At 50.8% G+C, this 22,038-nt stretch overlaps 8 protein-coding genes across 8 annotated transcripts; 5 read left to right on the top strand and 3 right to left on the bottom strand.

The window, feature by feature from the left end:
• Positions 1-1,286: 1,286 nt before the first annotated feature.
• Positions 1,287-3,175, top strand: N7506_006730 (MFS transporter; the record flags this gene model as incomplete). Its single annotated transcript, XM_056956023.1, has 2 exons — positions 1,287-1,652; positions 1,718-3,175. 2 exons carry the CDS (start codon positions 1,287-1,289, stop codon positions 3,173-3,175), a joined length of 1,824 nt encoding a protein of 607 aa, XP_056810357.1.
• Positions 3,176-4,578: 1,403 nt separating this feature from the next.
• N7506_006729 (Mpv17/PMP22 family protein) lies at positions 4,579-5,572 on the top strand (the record flags this gene model as incomplete). The annotated part of the gene is made up of 2 exons (XM_056956022.1): positions 4,579-5,081; positions 5,140-5,572. The coding sequence occupies 2 exons, from the start codon at positions 4,579-4,581 to the stop codon at positions 5,570-5,572; spliced, it is 936 nt and encodes a 311-aa protein (XP_056810356.1).
• A 329-nt stretch (positions 5,573-5,901) lies between these two features.
• N7506_006728 (exonuclease V) lies at positions 5,902-7,864 on the top strand (the record flags this gene model as incomplete). Its single annotated transcript, XM_056956021.1, has 2 exons — positions 5,902-6,363; positions 6,425-7,864. 2 exons carry the CDS (start codon positions 5,902-5,904, stop codon positions 7,862-7,864), a joined length of 1,902 nt encoding a protein of 633 aa, XP_056810355.1.
• Positions 7,865-8,222: 358 nt separating this feature from the next.
• Positions 8,223-9,711, bottom strand: N7506_006727 (heme-dependent oxidative N-demethylase family protein; the record flags this gene model as incomplete). Its single annotated transcript, XM_056956020.1, has 5 exons — positions 8,223-8,988; positions 9,044-9,167; positions 9,232-9,284; positions 9,344-9,446; positions 9,507-9,711. 5 exons carry the CDS (start codon positions 9,709-9,711, stop codon positions 8,223-8,225), a joined length of 1,251 nt encoding a protein of 416 aa, XP_056810354.1.
• A 578-nt stretch (positions 9,712-10,289) lies between these two features.
• N7506_006726 (dolichyl-P-Man:Man(6)GlcNAc(2)-PP-dolichol alpha-1,2-mannosyltransferase) lies at positions 10,290-12,226 on the bottom strand (the record flags this gene model as incomplete). Its single annotated transcript, XM_056956019.1, has 4 exons — positions 10,290-10,547; positions 10,601-11,395; positions 11,445-12,117; positions 12,171-12,226. The coding sequence occupies 4 exons, from the start codon at positions 12,224-12,226 to the stop codon at positions 10,290-10,292; spliced, it is 1,782 nt and encodes a 593-aa protein (XP_056810353.1).
• A 184-nt stretch (positions 12,227-12,410) lies between these two features.
• Positions 12,411-14,401, top strand: N7506_006725 (RNA-binding snoRNP assembly protein NAF1; the record flags this gene model as incomplete). The annotated part of the gene is made up of 2 exons (XM_056956018.1): positions 12,411-13,563; positions 13,617-14,401. The coding sequence occupies 2 exons, from the start codon at positions 12,411-12,413 to the stop codon at positions 14,399-14,401; spliced, it is 1,938 nt and encodes a 645-aa protein (XP_056810352.1).
• Positions 14,402-14,682: 281 nt separating this feature from the next.
• Positions 14,683-16,416, bottom strand: N7506_006724 (U4/U6-U5 snRNP complex subunit PRP3; the record flags this gene model as incomplete). Its single annotated transcript, XM_056956017.1, has 1 exon — positions 14,683-16,416. One exon carries the CDS (start codon positions 16,414-16,416, stop codon positions 14,683-14,685), a length of 1,734 nt encoding a protein of 577 aa, XP_056810351.1.
• Positions 16,417-16,668: 252 nt separating this feature from the next.
• N7506_006723 (DNA-directed RNA polymerase I core subunit RPA190) lies at positions 16,669-21,855 on the top strand (the record flags this gene model as incomplete). The annotated part of the gene is made up of 4 exons (XM_056956016.1): positions 16,669-16,853; positions 16,917-17,414; positions 17,471-20,156; positions 20,245-21,855. The coding sequence occupies 4 exons, from the start codon at positions 16,669-16,671 to the stop codon at positions 21,853-21,855; spliced, it is 4,980 nt and encodes a 1,659-aa protein (XP_056810350.1).
• Between the last annotated feature and the right edge of the window lie 183 nt (positions 21,856-22,038).

Here is a 22,038-nt window from a genome sequence, read left to right as displayed (position 1 = left end):
GTACCCCGTAGGATGTGACACAGTGAAGCGCCATGGAGGGCAAGAGGGGAAAGACCGACGATCATCTACACCGGTCATCGGAAAGTCCCCGGGCGTGGGTTGTAGGATCTGCGTCAGAAAGTGATAGAAGCTGCTTACTCGTACCCAATCCAGCAAGTTCATCTGATGGTTGATAATCACCCCAGGCTTGCGCACTATGCTATGTAATCAGTCGGCCATGAGAGCATAACTCTGATAGCATAAATGTCGGAGATTGTATTCTTACAGCCTTGTGGGATCATTAGATCCGGGTTCGAGTTTAATAGGCTCTGGCCCCTGTGGCCCCAATGAAGCTTCGGGAGGAACCGATACAGATGCCCACCCGGATGGTCCAAACCCGGCTGACTTATGCACGGCCCCCACGACATTACGGAGTATGTGCAACATTCTCCGTAGTCAGACTTGGGCAGCTCCAATGTTAATGCCTGGTCCATAGTTGCAGTTTAGCCACAACTGCTGAGTTAAAGAGGTCCTTCCGGTGCAAAGAGATAAATTCCCGGAGCAAGAATATTTGAAACAGGTGAACTTTTGAGTTCAACATTATTCAGCGGGGTATCTCCGGGGTTGTTCTGAAACCGAAAACAGACGGAAGGTGCGTGAGTCAAAATCTTCCGACCAATCAGGCCGATGCCGCATAGCCGAGTGTCAGCTTGGCATAACTTTCATAAGTCACGTGGCACACGTGGCAGCAAACGGGTACAACGCTGATGCATCTGTATACCACAGGCATACTCTGCGTGAACAGTCAAAAGCGACTCGGTGCTAAGATATCACAAACGAGACAAAAATCCCCGAAGTTATTGAAAATGGAGAGCTACAAGTCATAACAATAATGGGTCTATAAGATAACCTCGAAACCGGGACCCAGAGTTTTGCGACGGAGATAGCCTAAGATCCACTTATGTCCACTTTTTTATTCCCACTGTGTTTGCATAATGGGCCTTTTTCATAAAAGCTATGCAATTGAGAAAATTTCTCGAATGCGCCACAAGACCATGAATCCATTTCCAAGGTTCCTTTATAATAAAAGGGGTCCCTGCAGCTCTGCACCATCTACTCCGTACTTACCCCCCCCAACTACCACAGCTCACCTGAGCATTCCTTTGCTCCAAAGCATACATTTGCTTTCCCCTCAAAACCTCCCCGCAAGCGGAGCTTCTGGGTCTTGCGCTTTCCATAACAGTCCCCGGCCTCCGTCCCCATTGACTCCACCGACGAGCTTTCTTCCAATATACAAACTGCCCATTATGGCAGACACAAAACCTCAGGTCTCGGAGAAGATCGAATTCTCCGCCCCCACAAAGATTCCATACTGGCGCTTGGTCTTTGATCAGGGTGTCGTCACACAACAAATCCTAGACCACCCATACCCCGGTTCAGGAACGGATGATGATCCGTTCGCTGTAACATGGATCCCCGATGACCCCCGCAACCCGATGAATTTCAGTGAGGTGAAGAAGTGGACCTTCACCATGGTTGTGGCGATTGCGACTTTGGCGGTTTCTCTGGTTTCATCGGCCTACACTGGTGGTATTCAGGAAATCATGGCGGATTTCAATATCGGACAGGAACTGGCTACGCTGGGTGTTTCGCTCTTCGTTTTGGGTTTCGCTGTAAGCTTTCGTCTCTATATTGGGCATTGCGCAATGGGTCTGCAAATACTAACATTGGTCTATAGATTGGTCCTTTGCTTTGGGCTCCATTGAGTGAGCTCTTTGGCCGTCAAATTCTGTTCATCACCACCTACGCCGCTCTCACAGCTTTCAACGCCGGTGTCGCGGGCTCCAAGAACGCATGGACCCTGATCATTCTTCGATTCTTCGCTGGTTCTTTCGGATCCTCGCCATTGACCAACGCCGGTGGAGTTATCGCCGATATGTTCCCCGCTAAACAGCGCGGTGTCGCTATGAGCTTGTTCGCCGCTGCACCCTTCCTCGGTCCTGTTATCGGTCCTATCGCCGGTGGCTTTATTGGTATGAGCGATGGTGGCTGGCAGTGGGTTATGGGTTTCCTGGCGGCGTTTTCTGGCGCAGTCTGGATTATTGGCTCGCTGGTTATCCCCGAAACCTACGCGCCTGTGCTTCTCCGTCGCCGCGCAGAGAAGCTCTCCAAGCTGACGGGTAAGATTTACCGCAGCAAAATCGAGATTGACCAGGGCAAGGTATCCCTCAAGAACTCATTCAAGATTTCGCTCTCCCGTCCTTGGGTTCTCTTGTTCCGTGAGCCTATTGTGTTTTTGTTGTCTCTTTACATGGCTATCGTCTACGGTACCTTGTACATGATGTTTGCCGCCTTCCCTATCGTCTACCAAGAGCACCGTGGCTGGAGTCAGGGTATCAGTGGCCTGGCCTTCCTCGGAATTATGGTTGGCATGCTTATGGCTGTCGCATACTCCCTCTGGGATAACAAACGCTACGTCAAGACCTCTGAAGAGCACAACGGTTTCGCTCCGCCAGAAGCTCGTCTCCCACCGTGTCTCATCGCATCCGTTGCTATCCCCATTGGCCTTTTCTGGTTCGCCTGGACCAACTACACCTCCATCCACTTCATGGTCAGCATCGCAGCCGGTGTTCCCTTCGGTTTCGGAATGGTCCTTGTTTTCCTGAGTATCATGAACTACCTCATCGACGCCTACACCATCTTCGCCGCCTCCGTTTTGGCCGCCAACTCCGTTATCCGATCCCTCTTCGGTGCCGCCTTCCCTCTATTCACCACATACATGTACCAAAATCTCGGTATCCACTGGGCATCCAGCATTCCCGCCTTCCTAGCTCTCGCCTGCGTGCCATTCCCCTTCCTATTCTACAAATACGGTCCTGCCATCCGCACACGCTGCAAGTTTGCCGCCCAGTCCGATGCCTTCATGCGCAAAATCCAGGAACAAGCCACAACGGAACCCGTCGAAGACGAAAAAGTCAGCTACGATCGCACCGAGGCCCCAGGCGCCGAAGGCTCACTTTCCAGTGATTCCGATGATGAGGCCAACGCCGCTGCCGTTCCTTCGCAGCGGATCCGCAGCCGCGCCCAGTCTGTTGCGTCGACTCGCACAGCTGGCTCGATGCATCGCACTGTCACCTACGAGGGAAACCCCTATGATATTGACCGTGTCAATACTCGTGAATCTTTTAAGCAATAAGCTGCTGTGCAGCTTGTTTGCGTCCCCTTTTTTTACTCTCGAGGAATCGCCGTTATACATGGCGTTGCTCTAATCTTAGTTTATATTGACCTCTCACACTACACCCCCCCACACACAAAAAAAAAGCCTTGCATGTGCATACTTTGATTTGATACCCGAGCTTATCTCACTTTGTGCCATGTGTCGATATCCTTGGACACTGGCCTGGTGGGGTTTGGTTTCCCGACTGATGTTTTATATGATGCATTTGCTGTATGTAGCTGGAGTTTGGGTCTGCTTTTGTTTTAGAATTATTTTCAACTATTTAGTACATTTTCCATCTGAAACATTATCCGTAGCCAATGTTCCATGGTAGTTCCAAGGTTGGAAGTTTGAAAACTTACGCATTTATAGTCATTTTATTTGTTGTGTCATGCCACAGTACTGAACATAATACATTTATATATCCCACCTCAGAATCACATTTACCAAGCTTTGGAAGGTCACCAAGCGACTTGAACATGGAATACACATATAAACCTTAGAACACTGGGGCGTTGCCAATTACCAACCCAATACCCAAATTCGAAAGACACCAAAGCACTACCTAGTACTACTGGAACATGCATACCCAACGTTCATACTCCTAAATGGCGGACCAGGAAACTTTACTTCCAGGTGGGCCCACACGTGATCCGAGAGAAAAAAATGATTTTTTTCTCTCCTAACTGTGGATTGTATGTGACCTTGTCACCATTCAGTCCTTTAATAATTTTGTTCTTAACCCGTGCGCATCGATTCTCTCCCATATTTTCCGTGTGGTATTTCAATCCAAAGTGCTTCCGCAACAGCAGCAGTAGAGAATTGTGGAGTGACAGGTATGGAGATGGCGGGCAAGTACAAGATGCGTCAAATGGGGGCAAAATCTTGCCAAAAGCTCGTATAGATCAATTGGCAGATCGTCGCTCTTATATTGGTCTCCCGAAAGGGAACTCGTATGGCGAAGGTTGAGGGTTCGACCCCCCCCTATGAGCATTTTTTTTTGTTTTTCTTTCTTGTAGAGTATCAACTACATTGAGGATGAGTAGTACAATCTGATCATGATCTTAGCTATAGTCCTCGCGTACTCCGAATAGCAGGAGACAAAAGAGCAGCCCTCTCATACTGTATCTTGTTCCCAGCCGTTCGTAGTAGTTCACAGTAGTTCACCCCTTGGGGCATGCGACTCCGGGGATCGGTGCCACACCGAATCAAGCGCCAATCGGGTCCAGCGTCCGGCACTGTTTTCACCCGACTTTCGGCTGACTCTTATCGCGCAATAGCGATTAAAAATCACATCTCGATTTCAATTTCTCCCTTTCATTCCTTACTTTCTGTGAATATTCACGTGGGCTTTGGATACGCGTTTCATTCAGACTGGGCCCATGTCCAGGGCCCCGATCCAGGCCCGCCGCCCGATAAACCCCAGATCGCTACACCGACGCCCGCAACACCGACATACCTCCGACTCCGCCAAAAATGGACACAAGAACCCCGCGGAGAATAGCAAGCTCGAGAATGCCCAGTCACAATCTCATGCGTCAACACCTCCACAATCGGTGCCGGCGGGCGGCGCAGTCGTGCGATCGCGTGGACTTCGCAATGTCATAATGGCTGGACCGGTTGGGAAGTTTGGGCGATGGTATGCGCGCGCACAAGACCGCAAGCCGTATGCGACTCAGCTTTGGAGCTCGGTCATTATCTACCTGTGTGGTGATCTGAGTGCGCAGCTGATGTTTCCCGCCGAGGTATCGGCATCTGGAAAGGAGGGAGCGGAGGTGGAGGCGAATGAGGAAGAACAAGAGACTGTCACGGCTGGATATGATCCTTACCGAACTTTGCGACATCTTTGTGTTGGAATTGGATCTAGTATTCCATCTTATAAATGGTGAGTTGGGAGATTCAGGCTCGGGGTTGAATACAAATATACTAATGTGCATGTACAGGTTTGCATTCCTCAGCAACAACTTCAACTATTCCAGCAAAATCCTCTCGATCCTGACCAAGGTCGTTGTTCAACAGACTTTCTTCACTCCTGTCTTCAATACATACTTCTTCAGCGTGCACTCGCTTCTCGCTGGCGCTACACTTGATGAGACGTGGGAGCGATTGAAGAAGGCTCTCCCAGTCAGTATTCAAAATAGCGTGAAGCTATGGCCTGCTGTCACGGCATTCAGCTTCATGTATGTCCCAGCGCAGTTCCGGAACGTGTTCTCGGGTTGCATTGCTGTTGGCTGGCAGACATACCTCAGCTGGCTGAATCAGAAGGCAGCCAAGGAGGTCTTGATTGCAGAGCAACTTGCAGAAGCCGAAGAGAGGAACAGAAACACGCTCCCTGCTGTCTCTGGTGGGAGATTGATTACCGCCACAGCTGCTTAGACACAAAACAAAAAGGCGGCTGTTATGGATTTGTATAGATGTATAGACTTTGGGCGACATTTTGGCGTTTGACATCTTTTTTTGCCCCCTTTGGGAGCGGTGCATATGATACCAAGAGCAAGTGAGATCTAGATCTAGACTTTCATTTGCGTGATTAACTAGAATTGAAAATATTGCAATATTGAACGATACAAAGTGATATTCCGAGAGTATTCGGCCGACCAGTCAGAGTATCCGAATTCAGAATGACAACCCGCGCCCTCTCCCCAATGACGCACCCCGTTGATCTAGAACCTTAGAACCTCAAGACATGATCTCAGATCGCAGGCATGTCCTGCCTACGAGAATCGGATGACTCCAGTGACTACGGGTCGGATTTTACACCTGACGAAGAGCAGCTGTTGAACGACTTGCTCAATAAAGCTACAGGACCTGCGACCGGCCAGGCCGCCACCACCTCGCCCTGGACACCATCCTTGTCTTCGACCCCAGTCTCCGTCGAGCGGCTCACCACGCCAAAATTGCCGGAAATTTCAGAGCTCGACTTTATAAAGCCTGCAGTCCGAACGGTCTTTGTCGCAGATATCGAGGATGGGGTTGACGAGCCGAGTGCCCGGCTGCCTAAGGTACTGGGCCGTGAAAAGCCTCGTGCACCGTGGCGGTCGCGTCCAGCTCAGAGCTCTAGATGGAGTCCGACCGCTATGGGGAGATGGAGTCCGCACGCTGGCAACAGCAGCAGGCCCATATCGTCTGGTAAGCTTGTCTCGTTCTCCCCCGCGACGTCACTTCTCGTCGCGTTGCCATCGCATCCATATTCGGAGTTTTTGGTTAAGCTAACATCTTACTTCGAAGCGTTTAGTCGAGCACCCTGAATCAACTGAAGGCAGGACAGTAGAACGCGAGCGCCAAAATATCCGAGCGCTAGAATGGTCCCAGCAAGATCCCGAAGTTTTCGCGCAAGACACTCGAACACCCCTCGAACGGTTCCGCCAGGCGCCGAACAAAGCTTTCTCCGTGACCGATTTAGTTTCGCCTGCTTGGTGTGAGCTACAATATTGGTACACGTTAACCAAACATGGGCGGAAAAAGAGGACGGCTGCCATGAAGAAGGGAAGCTCCATGCACAAGACACTCGAGGATGAAATATATACCACTGTGCCCGTGGAGATCAAAACAAAGGAGGACGCATGGGGTCTGAGGATCTGGAACGTCATCCAGGGACTGCGCATGCTGCGCGAATATGGTGTCACGCGTGAAATGGAGGTCTGGGGAATGGTGGACGGGCAGATTGTCAATGGCATCATTGATCAATTATCCTATGAATGCCCTGACTCCGAGCTCGAGTCCACCGCAGAGAGCTACTATGCGAATGCCGTGGAGTCCCGAGCTGCTCTACCGGAGTACCAGATGTCTTTATCAGATTACCTGCTTTCCAATTCCGGGGGTGGAATGAGCCTTTCAGAATGGGGCCAGGGCCACAGTGAACCTGAACAGACAGCCCCCGTTGAAACAAAAGTTCCCGAGGCTGTTTATAATCTACCGCGGATCTACGTGACAGACGTGAAGACGAAAGCCAGCCGTTCAGTCCCTACTGTCAAAAGCTCCGGATTCCGACCCACTCATCTCCAATTGCATCTTTACTACCACATGCTCAACCGCCTTGTCACGAGCGACGATGTTACAATCGACGTGCTGGCTGCTCGGTATAACTTCGATGCCCAAAAATCATTCACCGATGACTTCGTCTCAGAAGTCGGTGGATTGAACGACCAATTCTTCGATGCCCTTTCCTCCCAAGAGTCCGAAACAACCGAAGCCCAAAATGACGATAGTCAAGACTCGACGGGCCTTCTCCTCTCACACAACAACCTCACACAACTTTGGAGTCTAATGATACACCAGCTTCGTCTCACCTTCCTTCCGCCCGCGGACGCAGAAGGCATCTCCTCATCCATCCCCTCTCAAACTCAACCAGAGATCCTCCAAGGATATCAGACTCTTATCTCCCCAGTGCTTACAGCCCGATACCTCTCGTCGGCTGCTAACGAAGCCCTGGAACGACAGCACCTGGGAAGCAGGTCTTTCCTTTTCGATCCACCGACCATGACTTCCTACCTGTCTGAGCAGATGTCATGGTGGCGTGGTGAGAGAGACCCCCGCGGTGTGGATGTCATGGACGCTTGGAAATGCCGTATTTGTGAGTTCCGTGATGAGTGCTCCTGGCGCCAGGAGCAAGAGATGGCTTATGCAAGACGGGGCCGGGGGCGTGCTGGCTCTCTGGCTGAGATATAGCCTTAGATTGAGGGTGGTTTCTGGTCCTGGTTTTGTTGTTTTTGGGTATGCATATACTTTCAGCGAAGCAAGAAGATGGAGTTGGTTATATGAACGCATGATACGTCTTGATTCTGGACTGTTGTGCTGATTGTATCATAGTTAATATTGGGTTGTACTTCTAGAAATATACGAGGTTCGTTTTACTCTTGCACTTAAAGTAGTCACATGTATTCAGAAATGTTGTGACCCTTAGGTTTGGTTGAATGTAGAAAGCTATGCATCCAACATCAGCGAATGTTACAGGTAAGCAAAATGAATCAAATATTCGTAAGACATCATATCATGACACGAGAAGCGAAACCGTCGCAGGCCCGTTTCAAAAAGGATAACTCCTAATTTCATCCTCCTTGTCAACCTCCAGACCCCCCTCAATCTGCTCCCGATGCTTCGAATCCAAATACTCCAACAAAACCTCCTGATACTTCTCCTTCCCCTTATATCTACTAACATCATCCCCCCAACTCCGAATAGCACTAGCCAACCTCCCAGGAACAAACGGCTCCTTCACAACCTCAGTAATAGGCTCGAAATAAGTACGAATGGTAAAAACCACCGCACCAGACTTCGGCAATCTCCTAAGCGACTGCCTCTCCGAACGAAAGAAATGATTCTCAATAGCACGATTCTTCTCCGCCGTTCCCCAAGAGACCTCATCCGCATCCTCAGGCCCAATACTATGTGACCAAGCCAGGTTATCGTCAACCTGGATGAAGTAATTGTTTCGTAGAACGGGGTCTTCGGGACGAAGCCGACGGAAGAAATTCATCATTCCTTTCTCGAGCTTGCTCTTGTATTGTGGGACGTCGCCTGAGGTGTGGATTTCAGAAAGTCGCATGCCGAATTTGTCCGTTAGGCGCCAGAAGCCGGCGAGGAGGACTGCGCCGCCTAGGAGGTAGTATTCGCCGTCTGGTCGTTCGATCATTATGGCCAGGTCGTCTTGGACGAGGCGTGCGGCTGTTGCCATTGGGTCTTCTGGGAGGGGGCGCTGGGTTATGTTGAAGGTTTCGTTGGTCACTTTGTTGGATATGCCTGTTGGGGTCTTTTCGAACATGGTTGGGTATCTTTCTGGGAGGTATTCGCATCTGATGGCGGTGTTAGAGTGGGCTAGTATCAAGGCTATGGCTGTTCGGAACTTACAGTTCGTTGAGAAGCTCGATTGCACCGTCCATCGCTTCTGGTGCAGTGTGGCAGCACTTGCTGCCGCGCTCTTCGATGCGTTGGGCTTTGTCGGCATGGTATTTTAGGTAGTGGTTGTCTAGTTCTGTGGGCATAGACGTGGTCAGTAGTCATATAGAATAATTAATTCAGATCGGGAATGATCATACCAATCCATTCGTTCCAGTTCATGCTCCTGAGTCCTAAAGTGACGAAGTATTTTCTGGAGTCAATGGTCAGAGAATGAATTACCCAAGTAGGATGGTGAATTGTACGACTTACGGTCCATATCTGAAAGGTCTATAGGGAAGGGGCTTAGTTGAATGTACATTCCAGTCTGTATAGGGTGTTGCCGTGGGTCTCTTGAAATCAGACGGTGTCCATTCTATACCGAAGAATAAAGAGTCAGTCTGATTGCGCAAAATTGCTGGATCCATATACTCACCACCGGGTGGTCTAACAACCTTCCCTCTCACACCGAGAGCAGGCTTCTCCAAGTCAGGACTGGGAGCTCTGACAGTCGCGCCAGACGACCATCTTCTTGATACGAAGACACCGAGACAAGCACATAGATTGAGAACCAGAAATATCCCAATGAGATCCTTCGGGATACTCAGTAGTATGCTTCGCAGAGATTCGAAAGCCAACATAATGTTGATATAATCAAGAAACTGTAGTAGGACAACAGTGAACCTTTCTCCACTTGGGAAGCATTTCTCTGCGACTAGAAAGCCGAGAAAACAACAGCCTACTTATCTAGTACAATTAGTTAGTGGACACCAAGTAGATCCAGATCGCCCTTATCAAGTGCAGACTTGAACTTCTTAGAAGGGTCTCTCTTGCGAGCTGCCGTTCCTGTTAATACGATGCGAGAAACCGCGTTATCTCTGCCTACCGGCTAGTATGCTGCGGCTTGGACGGCGTTGACTTCATTTCGCGGGGAAAGAGGACAAGTACTTCTCCGCATCTCTTTTGAGCCGTTGGATCCGACACTGCATATTCTGGGATCAATTCAAGCTGGGCAGTTGGACAGGTGACTTTGCCTTGAAACCATATCAATGGTCTATCTGCAGATCACGGCTTATCATTCGCTGGAGTTGGGGATATTTTGACCGCATTGGGAACAGTGACGCTACTGCTATCAGCTGCGGTAATTGGATTGTTCAGAGGTTCGAATGTTAATACATTGATATTTGAATAAGTTAAATGTCCAGACTTCGTTCTGGGTCTATACAATGTTTTTGGCACTAGTTCGCTGAAGAAGGCAGTAATCGCCCCATTTGCGTTGGAAGCGATCAGGAATAATCGGGAGATTGGGAATCCAAATCAAGCGACCCAACAGCCCAGTTTGAGACGAGTCAAGGAAGCTTGCGCATGATAATGTTTCCCAGTTATCCTTGTCCAGGGCATAATGAGGTTCGAGCTCGGTCGCATCATGGCCAGGGAAGTGAGAGTCAACCAGGAAGGAACATTGAGAGATATCGACCTATTGTCAAGTTAGATTGATAGCGACTGTCGAAAGTTGTTCAAAGTACTCACGTATTTACTGGGATCCTCAATGTTGAGGTCGTTCATGCCTGACGGAATCTGCGATGCTCCTCCCAGCCGCTCGAGGTAGCTTGGCGCATCTGGGAACTCGCCCGGGAGCAATCCGCGGAACTCACTTTGAATGAACTTGGCACGCAAGTCGTGGGGGAGGAAGTATGACGAGGGGAATCGATACCACTCCTTACCGAAACAAACAGTATCTTCTCTTTGTGTGACAGCAATGTCCTGCAGAGGCTCATAGATCTTCAGTGGAGCATTGTATGCTGTGACCATACCCAGGGTGCGCAACATTCCTGCGTTAAGCGCAATGAGGACCACCGACAATGCTGCAGTAATCTTGAACTTGGTTGGAATACGGCCGACCAGTTCCTTTCGGTCAGTGGAGCCGAGGTAGGTCAAGATGATGTGGAATGAAAGGGCCGCGCTCAGTGCCAGGAACGGGTACGCTGGGTACATGAATCGCTCTTCCTTGTGAGGCTGGAGCGTGAAGATCCCTAACCACATGTAGAACGGGGCAACCAAGGACAAGGATCGCAACGAAGTTTGTAACGAGGTAGTGTGAGATCGGAATGCGATTTGGAAAACCAAGAAGGGCGCCGATAGCATAGCGAGCGCAAACCAGACATTGAAGTTGAGAAGGAGGTTTCGAATGTAGAAAGTCCATGGCTCTGTTCCGAAGATGTCTGGTCCTTTACCCTCTCCACCCAAAATATTATAAGCAACAATGTTCCAGGGCACCAGAGCAAACCTTTTGAAGAAAGCATAGTCGACTGCAACCTCAACGGCCTATATAGATGTTAGATTGGGTCTTCGTATTAGAACAGATTTTACATACCAGAATGCCGAGACAACCAATGAGCCCATCGGCAATCGTCCAAAAGAGATTGACCATGGACCCAGAGGTAAGAGTAAGAATAACTTCTTCGGCCAAAAGAGGGACAATGAGGGCGCCTGCGAACGGCCACCCGACAATGGTGCCCAGACCAAACCACATGATGCCATGTGCCGCTCTTTGGGCGTTCTTCCAGTCCAGGAAAGCTGCCAAGCCAAGAATTGACATATACATGGTGAAAGTGGATGGCAAAAAGGCGGTTGAAGCATGGAACATGCCCGGGCTAAATATGACAACCATCAAAAACAATAGACCGATGCGAGGGCTGAGAGTGCGGCAAATTGCAGAGTATAGTCGAGTCTGACAAGCAGAGCAGACAAAGGCGAGGAAAACTCGGATTGTGTAGAATTCAGCGGTCTTGCTGTGGACGAACATTGATCCCAGTTTTCCTACAATAGCATGCAGCGAGACGTAGAGCCAGCTACGGATGGAGTAAACCGGCGAATATTCCCATGTTTGGAGGCCATATCCATGCTGTAAGTAGTGCGCAGGTTCCCAGAAATTGAAAACCTCATCGCAATCCTGGATTGGAGCGTAGAATGCGGCCAGACAGTTGGCAGCTAGGAAGATGTAGAGGGCGATATTGAGGGGGATGTAGAACGGAGGTGGTGGGGGTCTATATCGACCACGTCAGCTTGAGATTTGGACATGAGAGGAAATGAAGCGCACTGTTTCTTTGTCTTAGGGGTATGACCTTCCCCCGAGGCATTATTTTTCCCTGCCATGTTGCAACTTGGCGAGTTGAGTTGGAAGCTCGGAGCATCGGAGCTACGATAAGTGATAAGATCACCACACCGCTTTATAGATACGGGCAGAATAAAAAAAGTTTCCTGCCGAATCTCTGCTTCTGTCGTTCGAGATTTATTTTTCTTCGTTCGGATCATTTTTCTTGTAACTCCATAGCTCAAAATGAGTGACCACCAGAACCCCTCAAATGAGGCCACAGGTGCCAGCGAAGGCCTCGTCACCAAACCGCAAACCCTCATCGATACACCACCTGTCGCAGGAACCCCAGACAACGCTAGCGATTTCTACAACACCCCTCTCACCGGAGGGACACCCGTACCCACCACAAGCGCTCAGGCAGCGGAAGCGTCTCGTGCAACAGATGATGCCGCGCGCCCACTTCAACCTTCGATTCCTGGGCTGAACCTCGTCGACCATCCCACAGAACAAGACACCAGCATGGAAACCGAGGCCACCATTAAACAGGGTGGAGAGGGTCCAGCCGCCAACCAAGAGGGAAACCAAAACCCTCCCCAGCCCCAAGCCTCCGATATGGAAATCAAGGAGGAGACAGAGACGACAGAAGTCAAGCCCGAGCCAAAGGCTCTGGTCGACGACGTGATGGAAATTGTCGATACACACGACGCCAACATGATCGATGCTGGTGTGAAGAACGAGAATGAAGACGAGCACCCAGAGTGGGAAGTCGACTCTTCTCCGTATGAATCCTCTTCGGACAGCTCCGATTCCTCGGATTCGGACTCGGATGACAGTGACGATGAAGATTACCCTATCCTGAGCGCAGAGGAGCAAGCCAAAATTCTCATGCATGCGGAGGGTGGCTCGGATGATGAGGGGGATGGCAAGGGAAAATCAGGCGCACAACTTCGCACAACCAATGAGATTGAACAAGAAGTCTTGCCGCTTCCTGATGTCAAAGTCACACCCGAGATGAAGATCGTGTTCTTGGGCAAAATCCATGCCGCTATCGACAACAACGTCCTCATTGAGGCCAACACATCTGGAGAATACCAGGTCCTTGAATCAGGCTCTTTGCTTTGCTTTGCAGATCGAACCGTCGTTGGTGTGGTTGCTGAGACATTGGGCCGAGTGGAAAATCCTCTGTACACCATGACCTACAAAACTGCCGCTGAAGTAGAGGAGAAGGGTCTCGTCAAGGGCATCGATATTTTCTATGTTGAGGCACACTCTACGTTCGTCTTCACACAGCCACTCAAGGGCATGAAGGGAAGCGATGCATCCAATTTCCACGACGAGGAAGTCGCGGCAGAGGAAATGGAATTCTCCGACGACGAGGAAGAAGCTGAATACAAGCGTAAGCTGAAGCAAAAGCGCCAAGAGAGAAAGGAGGCTAGGGATGGCCCCAAGGGAAAAAGGCTGCCCCAGGCCCGTCTAAGTTGAACCAGAGTGAGCTCAACTACGATGATGCTGGAGCTGAAGGTTACACTCCTCTCGAACGCCCTACAAATCTCCACGAGATGATGGGCGCCCGCGAGGCGCCGGTCGAAGGCAACGAACGTGGTGGCCACCGCGGTAGAGGCCGCGGCCGTGGTGATCGTGGTCGTGGTGGACGAGGCCGTGGTGGAGCTGGCCGAGGTGGAAGAGACTGGGATCATGAGCGTCGTCCTCACCAGAGCCATGAGCCCCAATCCCAACCCCAGCACCAGCCTCTTCAACAGCAGCCTGCTCCTTATGGACAGCCAGCGTACGGCATGCCTCAGCCTTTCGCTGCCTATGCTCAATACGCCCAACAACAAGCCCAGAACCCCCAGTTTGCTCAGCAGCAACCACAGTTTGGCCAGGGTGGACCGCAACCACAGTACCCCTTCCAATTCCCCTTCCAGCAGCCTCAGATGCAGCCTGGTGTTTTCCAAGGTGCTCCTCAGGGCGCGCCTCACATCAACCCACTCTTCCTTGCTGCTCTGCAACAGCAGCAGCAATACCAGCAGCAGCCTCAACAGTACCAACAATATCAGCCTCAGTACCAGCAAACTCAGCAGCAGCAGCAGCAGCAGCAGCAGCAGCAGCAGCAGCAGCAGCAGCAGCAAGCTCCTCAGGGCCAGGCCCCACCCATGGGCTTTGACCAGGTTAAAGCACAGTTGGATTTGCTGCGAAGCCTGAGCCAAGGAAACCAAGGCCCCCCTCCCTCATGAGCACAGTGATTTTTTTCCACATTTCTGATATCTTGAAATCAGACTATTTGCATATGGAGCGGAGTTTACATGGATGGGCTGGATTTTTTGCTTTTGTCAAAATGTTTTCTGATAGGTTCACATAGTTTCAAACCACTTTGGTTCATAGTGTGCCCCCTTAGGCGACAATGTCAATAGAAAAGTAACTTTGAAACACAAGTTTAAGAATGACAAAGGCTATGGAGAAAGATAAATCGCTATCAGCAGTAATAGATACAAAAGAGTCATTGAGAAGACAGAAGTCAGAATTCAGCTGGCTTTGCACTCTTCGCCAAAGTCCAAAAGTTCTCCATCTTGGCCTTGGACAGAGCCTCTTTGGCTGCCGAGTCAGTTTCACAGACACGGGCACCGAACCATCTTCTGAATGCTCGGCCTTTGGCTTGACCTTCCCAGATGAGAGTGCACGTGTTCTGACTGAAGTCGCGCGGTTCTCCCTTTTCGTCTTGTGTGGACAGCCACGTAACCTTGGCCTCGGGGCTATCAGCAGAAACTCGATCGGATCCAGGGTTTTCAGTCCAATCAATGCGGTTCACCATCAGCTTCCGGTAATTGTTGATAGAGTGCTTGCCGCCTTCAACGACCACGAGATTGAGCTTTGGATGCATGACGCAGATACCTGTCAACTTATTCTGCTCTGCGTTCTTGCCGATCTTGAAACGGTTCCGGCCGCTTGCCAAGCTGTCAATGCGATACACAGATTGGAATATGCCCAAAGAAGCATCTTTCTCTTGCTGAGCTTCTAACTTCTCACGCCTTTCCTCCTTGGTCAGCTTGCGCTCTTCGTTTGCCCGCTCGTGCGTCTCCTTGCGATCTGCAATCTCTTTGGTGACACGTGCTTCTACAGCCGTGGGATCCTTCACGGCTTCATTTCCAAGAACACGCATAAGATTACGCTTCTTCACCTTGGGGGCAGGTGCCTCGACAAGACCCAGCCTGATCTTGGCCTGCTCTTCCTTGAGATCTGCTGCACGTCGCTGGCGGCGAATCTTGGCCTGCTCCTTTGGAGTCAGATACATGGCTTTCTGGGCAGGCACATGCTTCTCCTGTGGAGGTTCTAGTTGAATGGGGTGTTGGATGTAGGCGGTGATTGGGGAGTCGGGGATGTCGATTTTGATATTTTGTTGGTTATCGATGGCAGAATAGTCACTGCCATTGATAAGAGCTTCATCCCACCATTCTATAGCCGGTGGAGCAGGGACAAGGAATGATTTCTCAACATCCATCTCTTCATCAAGACCGGCCTGTCGTGCTTTCTCGGCGATTCTCTTCTTCATAGCCTCCAACTGGTCCTGTCTGCGCTTAGCCGCACCCTGCTGAATATATTTTCCATGTGGGTTGAATTCAAGATGGCGAGACTGCCGTGGCTTTGCGACAGTAGCTTTAGGATTGAGATTTGGGTCAAAATACGGGTTGTTCTTGATCTCCTCCACAGACGGGCCAGACAGATCAAGCTGGGGTCCACCCGCACGTTTGGGCTTGGGCTGCTTTCCCTTCCCGCTGCGGAAGTCGGACGTGGTATCAGCAAGAAGTGCAGGATGAAGGCCGACATCTAGACCACCACGAGCTCGGCTCATGCCCTCGTCGTCGCGGGTGGGGGGTTGGTGGGATGGTGCCGGCGCAGCAGGTCGGGATTGAGATGGGGCGCTAGCTCGCTGAGTAGCTGCTGCTACTCGAGCCTTCATCTGTTCAAGTTTTGACATGGCGGGGGAGGGCGCTGGCGGAGCAGGGCTCGCGGGTTCGGTCGCGGGTGGTGTTGGTGTTGCTGTCGCGCCACCACGGGCAGCTTGCAGGCGAGCGCGCACAGCATCTGCCTTGGCCTTAGCTTCGGCAATCATTTTGTTGATATCTGTTTGGCCCGGGGCAGAGCCTCCTTGGCCTGGTGCTGGGGACCCATTGTTGGAACGGGTCCGTTTTTGGGAGAGGTCTTGATCATCTGGATGAGGGCGCTTCAGCGCATTTCCCGACGCGTCAGCCATGATGTGCAAGACACCTCACTCTCTCAGAATTTCAGCAGCTGAAAGTTCCAAGAGGTTGCACTGGTGACAAGAAAGTCCGATGTAAAGTGACGGCGATCGCAGAAACCTAAGGGTAAGGCGGTAAGGAATAGCAGAAAAAGTTGCTCCTCCGGAAAAAAAGTTCGCTCCAGAACTAAAGCACTTGGAGATTGATCCGAGCACTTTGATTTCGTGCGCCTGCGTTTTCTGTTGCTCAAGGAGCTACAGGCTACAATGGCATCATTCGCGCGCCCGGTCGCCTCGACCATCAATGGGGTCGACTTTAATGTCTACTCCGAAGAGGAGATTAAAGCTCTCTCGGTGAAACGCATTCACAATACTCCGACATTGGATTCTTTCAACAACCCAGTCCCTGGCGGTTTGCAAGACCCTGCTATGGGTGCATGGGGTGACCATGTGTATGTGCTCCTCGAAATGTCCATTATATCCTGCAACCTCTAATGCGAGAGATTTTCTCACAGATGCACTACCTGTCGCCAGAACTCTTTCACCTGTACTGGACACCCCGGTCACATTGAGCTTCCAGTACCATTCTATAACGTCACTTTCTTCGACCACATTTTCCGTCTCCTCCGCGCGCAATGTGTGTACTGTCTTCGCCTCCAAATGGGCCGCAACCAAGTCAACATGTACATCTGCAAGCTGCGCCTTTTGCAATATGGGTTGACCGACGAAGTCGCTATTGTCGACACCATGGGGTCGGTTAAAGGCGGAAAGTCCAAGGCAGCAAAGGGCAAGGAGCAAGATTCGGATGATGACGACGAACTCGACGACGAGGATTTCATGCAAAAGCGGACCGACTATGTCACTCGGCGCATTCAAGAAGCTAAAAAGTCGGGCAAATTGGAAGGATTGATGACCGGTGGACAAAATCCCATTGCCGCCGAGGCCAGACGAGAGTTGATCAAGACTTTCTTGAAGGACATCAATTCTTACAAGAAATGTGTCAACTGCAGCGGGTACGTTTCTACATGAAACATCTTCAATTTGCGCTTCATCGCTAACTAAACCGCAGTATGTCGCCCTCTTACAAGAAGGACCGCTATAACAAGATTTTCCGCAAGCAATTGCTCGAGAAGTCGAAGCTGGCAATGACACAAGGAGGATTCCAGGCGAAGAACACCATGGTTCTTCTGGAAGAAGAACGTAAATACCAGTCGAAGAAGCACAGCACAGAAGCTTTACATGGCGCCGAGGAAGAGATCCGTCTCGGAGCGGCTGTCATGCAGCAAGCAGAGGCAACCTCCGGCCAGGAGTTCATGTCTTCTTCCGAAGTCTATGCAGCACTGCACTTCTTGTTCCAAAAGGACAGCGAGGTTCTCCAGCTTGTCTATAACTCTCGGCCTGTGCCCAAGGGACAAATCGTTGTGACCGAGGACATGTTCTTCATCAAGAGTTTGATGGTGCCACCAAACAAATACCGCCCTGCAGTGCAGCAAGGTGCTGGGTCAGTCATGGAGGCACAACAGAACACTTCATTCAACGCGATTTTGAAGGGTTGCGACACCATCAACCAAATTAGCAAAGAAATTCAAAACGAGGAGGAAAAGACAATGTCTCGGGCCCGCAATTACAGTGATCTTCTCCAGGCAATGGTGTTGCTTCAAGATCAGATTAACGGTTTGATCGACCGCGATCGTACTTCGGTCACGGGCTCTGCCGCTGCTGCCCAGCCTAACGGTATCAAGCAGATTCTTGAGAAGAAGGAGGGTCTCTTCCGAAAGAACATGATGGGAAAGCGTGTCAACTTTGCTGCCCGTAGTGTTATTTCACCCGATCCCAACATCGAGCCCAACGAGATCGGTGTTCCCCTTGTCTTCGCTATGAAATTGACATTCCCTGAGCCTGTGACAAATCACAACTTCTGGGAGTTGAAGGAAGCCGTTATCAACGGCCCCGACAAGTACCCTGGTGCTTCCTCCATTGAGAATGAGAACGGCCAAGTTGTCAACCTCAAGTTCAAGAACCTCGAGGAGCGGACGGCGCTCGCTAATCAATTGCTTGCCCCGTCAAACTGGCGCCAGAAGGGCTCACGAAACAAGAAGGTTTACCGTCACCTCACCACCGGTGATTACGTCTTGATGAACCGTCAGCCCACCCTGCACAAACCCTCCATCATGGGTCACAAAGCCCGTGTCCTTCCCAACGAACGCGTCATTCGCATGCACTACGCCAACTGTAACACCTACAACGCTGATTTCGACGGTGATGAAATGAACATGCATTTCCCCCAGAACGAACTCGCCCAGGCAGAAGCTAGAATGCTTGCGGATGCCGATCACCAATACCTCGTTGCCACATCAGGCAAACCCCTGAGAGGTCTGATTCAAGATCACATTTCCATGGGAACGTGGGTCACTTGTCGTGACAGTTTCTATGATGAAGAAGATTACCACCAGTTGCTGTACAGTTGTTTGAGACCCGAGCACTCGCACATTGTCAGTGACCGGATTCAACTAGTTGAACCCGCTATGCGGAAGCCAAAGTGCCTGTGGACCGGAAAGCAGATTATCACAACAATCCTCAAGAACATTCAGCCCGCGGAGCGCGCAGGTCTGACCCTGAAGAGCAAGTCTTCCACCCCGGGTAACCGATGGGGCGAGGGCAACGAGGAGGGAGAGGTCATCTTCCAAGATGGAGAATATCTTTGCGGTATTCTTGATAAGAAGCAGCTTGGTCCCAGCGCTGGAGGTCTCATTGATGCCATCCACGAGGTTTACGGTTACAGCACCGCCGGAAAGCTGATCGGTGTTCTTGGCAGACTTCTTACCCGCGTATTGAATCTGCGTGCCTTCAGTTGTGGTATTGACGATCTGCGGTTGACCAAGGAGGGTGACCGCATTCGTAAGGAGAAGCTGGCCACTGCGCCTCAAATGGGTCGCGAGGTCGCTCTGAAGTACGTGACTCTGGACAAGGCTCCTGGTGACCAGACCGACGAGTTGAACCGCCGATTGGAGGAGGTTCTTCGTGACGACGACAAGCAGAGTGGCTTGGATAGCGTTTCCAACTCCCGTTCTGCTAAGCTTTCTTCTGAAATCACCAGTGCTTGCTTGCCACACGGTCTTGCAAAGCCTTTCCCCTGGAACCAGATGCAGTCTATGACGATATCTGGAGCCAAGGGATCTGGTGTCAACGCCAATCTGATTTCTTGTAACTTGGGTCAGCAGGTTTTGGAAGGTCGTCGTGTACCGCTCATGATCAGTGGAAAGACTCTTCCTTCCTTCAAGGCCTTCGAAACCCACCCCATGGCTGGTGGTTTCGTCTCTGGTCGTTTCTTGACTGGTATCAAGCCCCAAGAGTACTACTTCCACGCCATGGCTGGTCGTGAGGGTCTTATCGATACTGCCGTCAAGACATCGCGCTCTGGTTACCTGCAGCGTTGTTTGATCAAGGGTATGGAAGGTCTCAAGGCTGAGTACGATTCATCCGTTCGCGAATCATCCGACGGATCTATTGTCCAGTTCTTGTACGGAGAGGACGGTCTTGACATCACCAAACAAGTCCACCTCAACGACTTCGACTTCCTTGCCGAGAACCACGTCTCCATTTCCAAGCAGGTTCAAGCCGACGATTTCCACAAGTTGGCCAAGGAAGATGTTTCCAATTGGCACAAGGACGCAATGAAGGCTGTTCGCAAGACCGGAAAGGTTGATGCCATGGATCCTGTGTTGTCGCGCTTCCCCCTGGAGGAAACCTGGGTAGTACGTCTGAAGCGTTTGCCAACGAACTCAAGAAGGTAAGAAGCCACTACGCCTCATGGAAACATTCGCCATGCTAACCCTTTTCTAGTACACGGACAGCAACAAGAACCAGCTCATCAAGGATAAGAAGAAGAACATCGAGGGCAAGTTCACCAAGAAGACCTTCGAGGCCTTGATGAACATGAAGTATATGAAGTCTATCATCGACCCTGGTGAAGCGGTCGGAATTATGGCTGGTCAGTCTGTTGGAGAGCCGTCTACACAGATGACACTTAACACATTCCATTTGGCTGGTCACTCAGCGAAGAACGTCACACTGGGTATTCCCCGTCTTCGTGAAATTGTCATGACCGCAAGTGCCAACATCATGACCCCTACGATGACTTTGCTTCTGAACGAAGAGATCTCCAACGAGGACTCAGAGAAGTTTGCTAAGGCTATCAGTAAGCTTACTATCGCTGAGCTTGTTGACAAGGTCCAAGTCAAGGAGCGTATTGGCTCTGGCGTTGGCCACTCGAAGGCTAAGATTTACGACATTGAAATTACTTTCTTCTCCGCTGAAGAGTACACCAAGGAGTACGCCATTGAGACCAAGGATGTCTTGGTTGCTCTGCAGTCCAAGCTTGTTCCTCGCTTGGTGAAGCTCACCAAGGCCGAGCTCAAGAAGCGTAATGACGAGAAGAAGGGTGTCAAGGGTACCACTTCTCAGCCCGAAATCGGTGTCTCCGTTGGTAAAATCGCAGAGGCACCCAGAGGCGCCGACTCAGAGGCGCAGCCTGCCGACGATGACGACGAGGACGACGTGGACGACGCCAAGCGGGCCGCCGGAGCTCAAAACCGCGGCAACCAGGTTTCCTACGAGGCACCTGACGACGCCGAGCAGGACATCATCAACCGCCAAGACACTCCTGACGACGACGATGATAACGAAGAACAATCCAGCAAGCCTTCAAAGACCACTCGTGATGTGCAAATGAAGGACGGATCCGATTCAGAGGATGACTCTGACGACGAAGTTGCCCAAGACAGCAAGTCGCGCGAGCAAGACGTCATGGGCCAGTTCGAGGAAATCACCAAGTTCAAGTTCGATCCTAAGAAGGGTCTCACCTGTCACATTCAACTACAGTACGACGTCGAGACTCCTAAGCTTCTGCTCCTTCCTCTGGTCGAGAAGGTCCTCCATCTTTCCGTTATCCAGTCCATCCCCGGCATGGGCAACTGTGTCTTTGTCGAAGCCGACGAGGCGAAGGGTGATCCCGCCAACATCCTCACGGATGGTGTCAACTTGCTTGCCATGCGTGATTACCAGGACATCATCAAGCCCCACTCGATGTACACAAACTCCATCCACGACATGCTCAACCTCTACGGTGTTGAAGCCGCTCGTGCTACTATTGTTCGTGAAATGGATGCCGTTTTCGGTGGTCACAGTATCTCCGTTGACAACCGTCACTTGAACTTGATTGGTGATGTGATGACCCAATCCGGTGGCTTCAAGGCGTTCAGTCGTAACGGCCTGGTCAAGGAAGCATCCTCTGCTTTCGCGCGTGCCAGTTTCGAGACGACTGTCGGCGCCCTGAAGGACGTTGTTCTTGAGCGTGGCGTTGACAACCTCAAGAGTCCCAGTAGCAGAATCGTCGTTGGTCGTATCGGTACTGTCGGTACCGGTTCCTTCGATATTCTCGCTCCTGTAGCATAGTCACCCTCTGACTGGATGGAGTTCTGAAATGTGTATTTGATCTTGTATTTCCTCATGTGTATATTGTGCTTTTGCAAAGCTTTTGATTTCAGTTACGTCAGTTGCTTTTCTGTCACACTTGATCTTTGATGTGTCGATGATCTGGAGTTTGTCTTTGTGCAGCGGAACTAAAAAGTCTCTCTC

Source organism: Penicillium brevicompactum (assembly GCF_028827555.1).
Source record: "Penicillium brevicompactum strain IBT 35665 chromosome Unknown utg000005l_segment0_segment0, whole genome shotgun sequence".
NCBI lineage: Eukaryota > Fungi > Ascomycota > Eurotiomycetes > Eurotiales > Aspergillaceae > Penicillium > Penicillium brevicompactum.
The sequence above is the reverse complement of the archived record's forward strand: the minus strand, read 5'-3'. Positions and strand labels throughout refer to the sequence as shown.